A 6,492-nucleotide genomic window follows, 5' to 3' on the forward strand; every position below is an offset into this window, starting at 1 on the left:
TGAAAGACATACAGTCTGGACCTGCTCTCTCTGTGCTTTCTTGTCTGTGGTCTGTAGATTAAACGGGAACTCCAAGATTACAAATGTTGCTTGTGTAAATAAAGCCAAAAAGTGCAAGGTCCATTTCCCGGCCCCGTGATAAAAGGGAGAACAAACCAAAACATAACGATGTGATGTGACACGGACAAAAAGAGATAGACCTTCTGGACATCGACTAAAAATCATGCTGAGGATTACTATGCTTTTGACAAATGCGGATAGTATGGTTGATGATATTCTTGCATTTCCTCGTACAACAGTAGTGACCTTCCTGTGCAACTTCAAAATATTCTGTGCACACAGTCATTTCCCTAAAATAGTTCATAATTTGGGAAAAACATGACAGCGTTCCGCTCCGGGAGACATTATGACTAACCGCGTGGTCGCATCCTGCAGACTATCTGCCTCCGGTTTACGCCAAGGGGCATGAAGTGACCAAGATTAAGTCAACACCTTTAATACTGACATTACATCTCCTGCAGAATAATTCTGAAATGATTTGAAACTTAAGGATTGGAAAACTGCAAAGCAGCTCTGCACAAATTTAGAAAAAAGACAGACACAACCGGCGTACCTGCAAATTAATACATTACTTTAATATTACTGGAAAAGTCATATGATAACCAGTAACAGAGTATCTTAGAATCAACAAAATGTTAATTGTAATGACAATAATAATGAAAAAAACTGCGAAAATCACCTGTAAGCAGGAAAACGAATAACCTTAAAAATGTAGGAAAATGACCCAAAAATTTGTGAGAATTTTTTCATGTGATAAACAATTGTGAAAAGTTCAGATGTCGCGTCATCGCCTAAAGAAATGTCTAAAACAGGTTATTTGAGAGCGGGAGGGGAGGGGGGCTGTTCTTAGTGCGGTCTCCCCGGGGCACCGCAGTGTGTTAGTGCAGGCAGGGTTCCACCTTAAAAGTATTTTCTTAAGCTGCGTTCACAAGGTCTCGAGCCTCGGTTGCGCGGGATGTTTCACCGAGTGAGTAAATGCACATTAGCAGGCACTGCGGGGTGTCGGCGTATGTATGGCAATTAATGGCAGTTAATGACCCCCTCCCAAGGGTCAACAGCTGCACCAATAAGTGACAGCTGCACTGTTTCAAACCGGGAGTGTGATGATTCACTGTGACGGGAGCAATAAAAGAGGGTGCTTTTTCCATTGGTATGTCTGTCAACAGTACAGTAGAAGAGAACTGTTAGTGACAGAAAGGAATGAAGGCAAACAAAAAGTTTTAATGTTCCTGTTTTAATAAGGCGACTTCACGGATGATAAAATTCTATCAAAACTTTCTGGTTCCTGTGGACACGAGCGGCTTGCCAACGACAAAAACGTTCAGCGGTATAAAGTGTGAGCGTTGTTAAATGAGTCTTAATTTTTTTTCCTTCTTTCCGAACACTTCAATAAGAAACTTTTACCTTAAGCTTACGCGTGGCTCAAAGTAATTTGCTACAGGTACAAAAACTACTACGAATAACGGGTACACTTTATCCGATAGTGTTCAGACACAAAAGGCGATGCATTGTACAGTATAAGCATCCTCGCGTGCAGAGTATTTGTGTGTTCTTGCTGCCCCCCGCTGGGGACGAGACAACTTGTCACATAGAATAAATAACGGTCACCAACAAAACCCCCGATTTGTTGTTGAACGTTAGAAGCCGGATGTTGAGGTGAGGGAAGGACCAGCTGCACCTTCCCTCCCGCTGAGTGACTTTCCGGGGTGCCGTCTACTTTTTCTCGCAGAGGGAATAGAGTAGTTCAATCTGCTCGGCGTACTCGAACCCCGGCCTGTGGGGGACGGACATGAAGTCAGTAGCGCAGGAGAGCCCGTCAGCATTCCCTAACATATTAGTTCAAAGTTCAATGATATAGGCAGAAATATAGGCATTTTTCATTTTTTTTTGTTCAGAGACGCTTGATTCAAAGTGTTCAAAGTGTACTTCAGCTTAAACATCCGAAACTGGGAAAGGTTGAACTTGCAAGAGATCGGAGACAACAAATCCTCCCTACAATTATGTCTTAATTCATAGCTTTACGTGTGTTTGCTGATTCTCACCCTTTCTATACACTCCCCAAAACCCAGCTGTATCAATTAGCCCTTTTCCACAGGTTGTTATGGACCTGAAGAATTCTTAGACGGCACGCGGGAATTTAGAAAAGTAATTTTGGTTCGACAGAATAAACCACATAACAATTGCAGTTGTTTGCCAGTCCCGTTGACCTCTATATAAATATTATCTCCCCAGGCTTGTCAGCTGCTAGTTTTTAATCCTTCCAGGAAGAGAAAAAAAATGATGTACATGCTCAAGACTCAAAAGGATCATGTGACAGGTTTTAATGGGAAAGCCTTAATAAAGTCATTATATCCTCATAAACTCTTCTTGATAAAACTCAGAACTTTAAGATGCACAAAATCAATAATTAACTGACCTGTCTAAATAAGTAAATTACAGCAGAGGGTACGGGCTGATGAGGAGATTCTGTGGCTTGAAGGTCAATATTAGTAGTAATACTAGCAGGATTATGGCGGACAATTTCGGGAAGTGGAGGCTGTCTGTCCTGGTTGATGGACTTCTACTAGTCTAAATAGCCTAAACTAAACCAGAACTCACAACTTTGACTTTGACGCCTCATCGGGAGTGAAAAGATCAGACAATCATCAACTCTTTGTGATTTGGCATTCCAGAGTTGCAAAATAAATCGAAAAGCACACGCTATTGGGCTTCCGAGTAAACCTTCAGCTGCCAAAATTGAATTAATTCTCGAGTCCAACTGACCATTTGAGTACAAATAAATGTAAATGGCTTGTCAGGAGGCTGAGATGGTGAGGCAGAGTCATAACACCCCTGACCAACTATGTCTAAATGAAATGTATTAAGTGGTGACATTTAAATATGCTGACCAATTGCCTGAAAGAATTTGTAAGTGTCAGTGTGACAAGCCATTTTCCCTGTTTTCACCCTCTGTGTCTCAGCCAAGGACGCTGCCTGATCACAGAAAACACATCTTTAATGAGGGGCAGCATTCCTCTCCTCATTTTATTTCTGTGAATTTATTTCCACCGATCAGACAAGAATCTGTTAAATGCCCAGAAAACGCCACGTCCGTCAGACTGAACGACACACTGTTTCTTTGGTTTCTTTAATTTTCCCCTTGTGATGCTGACTGTACCAACCCATTGTTCAAATTTCCTCACCGTCCAGGTGTCTCCAGGATCAGAGGGATGCCGTCCAGCCTGGGCTCATTGACGATTTCTCGAAAAGCCTCGATTCCAATTTGACCTTTACCGATGTCCTCGTGGCGATCGAGGTTGCAGCCAAGTTTACCTGCAAATCACCGAGTAAGACACAAAGGGCGGAGTATTTTAGACTGACATTAGCAGAACAGAAAGTCTGTGGAGGTTCTTAGTCATCTAGGTTATATTGAATTCTTGTGGAAATCTTGTCTTGGCAATAGGAATTGAATTTCTTTACTTGAAGACGTTTCACCCCTCGTCCGAGAGGCTTCTTCGGGTCTGAACTGAGAACATCCGAGAGGCTTCTTCAGTTCAGACGAGAAGATTTCCGCAAGAACCAAAACAGAAATTTCACAAAGTTTAGAGTGGAAAGTTTAGTGGAATTTGCACCTTTGGAGTCATTGAGATGCATAGCTTTGAGGTAAGGGAGCCCCACCAGCTGATCGAATTCATCAAGCATCGCCTTCACTCCTCCTTCTGCAGCTAGGTTATAGCCTATCAAACCAGGGGAGACAGAAAACTCGACAAGTCCTGGACGCTAGAGCTTCAACTGCTTGTCCTTCAACAACAGCTTAAGACATTGCAGTCGACGCTCGTTGCCGATGGGAATTTTCAAAGTAATGTACGAGTTTGTACGGCGAAATCAATCACATCACCGATCGCTTACCCGCTGCGAAGGCGTGGCAGGTATCCAGACACACTCCGACCCTGCTCTGATCCCTCACTCTGTCGATGATGCTCTTGAGCTCTGCAAACTGACCGCCCACTGTGCTGCCCTGACCGCTCATGTTCTCCAACACTGAAAGCCCAGCAGGCACAGCAAAAACAGACGGCGATATGAATCGCCCGCTGATCAAATGTCGGGGCAAGGTCTGCGGTCAGCTATGCAAATTGAGAGCTTTAAATTCATTACGAATCACAGAGGTTAAATGTAATTAACCCGTATCTTAGCAGTGATTATCTCATACCGATTGCTGTCGGTGAAATATTTATCATTCTGGAGAGATTTGAAACATCTGAGGCAAATGTTATTTGCTGCTGGAACATGCAAAGGGTTAAAGGCTGTTAGACTTCTATCTGTGTCCAGTAGGTTTGGCTGCCACTGCTACATTAAATTGTCTTCAGCAAGATTAAAATCCTTAATAAAATTCTGCCCTGCAGTAAATTCTTATGGCAGTGGGGAACATAAAGTTCACCGTTTAATGAGACCATCAAGAAGGTGCAGATTAAAATCAATGTAATTGCAGGGGCTGTCGTTTCTATTGTTGCAGCGCAAATAGGAGCCTGTGAATTTTGAAAAATAAAATATCTGATATTTACATAGTTGCTGAATTTAGTGTGCCCGATCGCTATGTGTGGTAAGCAAAATGTATTTAAAGTGTCAAGAGTAAAAGCATTTCATATACAGATAGCTCTATTAAACAGTTTACACTACGACATTAATGTCATTGAAAATAATGACTGGCTCAAAGGCTACGTTACTGTTTAAAACTGTTTAAAAACAAGAGGGTCTTGTGTCTTAGTATCAAAACAGTTCTGGATTTGTTCAAAAGAAAAAAAAAAAAAAAAACATTTTATCATTTAAAGTCAACTGTGTACTCTAAATTGATGGACCGCTAAGTTCTTATTGAGCCACAGTGAGCCTGATGGAGGAAACAAGCTTTTAGGATTTCAAATTCTGGACCTGATGGGAAAAGTAAGAAGAGCTGCAGAGCAGTATCTACAGATACATGACCATGCCTGAAACACTAAAAAATATCCAGGATGGATGCATAACAGCATAATGATTTAATAATATGGCATAAAATATGTTGCATTGAATCTTTAGAATGCCTCATACCTTGTATTGAGCTAGTTGGGATTGTCTGGTGAATATACCATGCTTGGCTGTATTCTAAATTGTGTAAATATATTTAACAAATCTGGAAATAACAAATGGCCTGTAGTTGATCCTATTTGTTTTTCTTTGTAAGTTTCATTAACCTTTATTTCCTCTTGAAACTAACTTCATGGTTAATGAGGATACAGCTGGAGCCCAAGAAACCAATCCTAAATAAACATTCACATGGAAAACAAGGGAAACTTTCCCACAGAAGTTTTAAAGAGGAGTCAATGAAAAGAAACACTATAATCCACCACAAGCTGCTTTTGCGTTGTATTGATTCAGTATTCCAAATGCTTGGGATCTATTTAAAAGCCATTATACGGCAGCCCTGCTGAACTGCACTGTGTGTTTGTCATCGTGTCCGGCTCTTCCACCTGTGACCACGGCTGGCGTTTCCCGATGAGCGTGGTTGATGGCCCCGGCGATCTTCTCCACACACTCCTCAGTGGTGATGGAGCCAAGCGATGACCCCGGGTGGAAGTTGTAGAGGTTCAGGCCCAGGAGGCTGCAGCGGCTGAGCTCGTCCACCAGCAGGGCCTGGCTCTTCTCGAACACATCTGGGTGCACAAACCAGAGACGGGATTTTAGGATGCTATGTAAGGTTAGGTAGTTTGGTGGGGGAGAGGGTTAAGAGCGTGACACCCACCCACTTTAGGAGAACCACAGTTCATCAGGTAGGAACCATGAGGCAGGATGTGAGCTGGGTCAAACCCGCGGAGGGAACATTCCTCCTGGAACTTGGCTGCAGCGGTGTGATCCAGAGCAGGCCTTTTCCATGACCGTTGGGAGCCAAGAAATAAAGCAAAACAGAAGCCACCCATGTCTACACAGGACTGCACGGCTTTCCATATCCCACCTGCAGAAAGGAAAAACGTGCATCAACACTATTGTTGCATGGGTGCATCGACCCGATCTGCAGGCTCACACTTGTGGGACAGTACCTTGAATACCAACATGCGCTCCGATATATTTCCTATTCACACGGTCCTTCCTCTTTCTTTCTCCTGACCCCTGGATTTCTTCTGAATCGTTATCTTCTTTCCGCGCCTCATCTGTTTTCATTTTCTTTGCGCCTCTCTTTTTCGGTCCCATTCTATCGATTCAACGTCACTGGTGTGTTCACAGACCCGACCGGACGATTATGGCTCCACATCGGGGTGTTTTTGCGTGACTTGTGTAGTTGTTGTTGTTGCTTCTTTAGGTGAGATCACGTAGCGCGGTGCTGAAATCGACTGTCTAAAGTTTATGAAGGTCAATGAGGGTCTTTTATGCATCCCTCCCGATCGGAGGCAGCCACTCACGGAGCTTCCACGCAGCTGCCACAGG

The 6,492-nt window shown here is 43.1% G+C and overlaps 1 protein-coding gene across 1 annotated transcript; it reads right to left on the reverse strand.

The window, feature by feature from the left end:
* Nucleotides 1–637: 637 nt before the first annotated feature.
* Nucleotides 638–6,484, reverse strand: LOC147214794 (uncharacterized). The gene is made up of 7 exons (XM_086140366.1): nt 6,108–6,484; nt 5,813–6,022; nt 5,541–5,723; nt 3,949–4,080; nt 3,672–3,776; nt 3,243–3,372; nt 638–1,834 (listed from the first exon to the last, which is right to left on the reverse strand). The coding sequence occupies exons 1-7, from the start codon at nt 6,256–6,258 to the stop codon at nt 1,774–1,776; spliced, it is 972 nt and encodes a 323-aa protein (XP_085996492.1). The 5' UTR covers nt 6,259–6,484; the 3' UTR covers nt 638–1,773.
* Between the last annotated feature and the right edge of the window lie 8 nt (nt 6,485–6,492).

The sequence above is a fragment of the Fistularia commersonii genome, chromosome 33 (genome assembly GCF_037954325.1).
Source record: "Fistularia commersonii isolate RoL2024-O1a breed Wild chromosome 33, RoL_Fcom_v1.0, whole genome shotgun sequence".
NCBI lineage: Eukaryota > Metazoa > Chordata > Actinopteri > Syngnathiformes > Fistulariidae > Fistularia > Fistularia commersonii.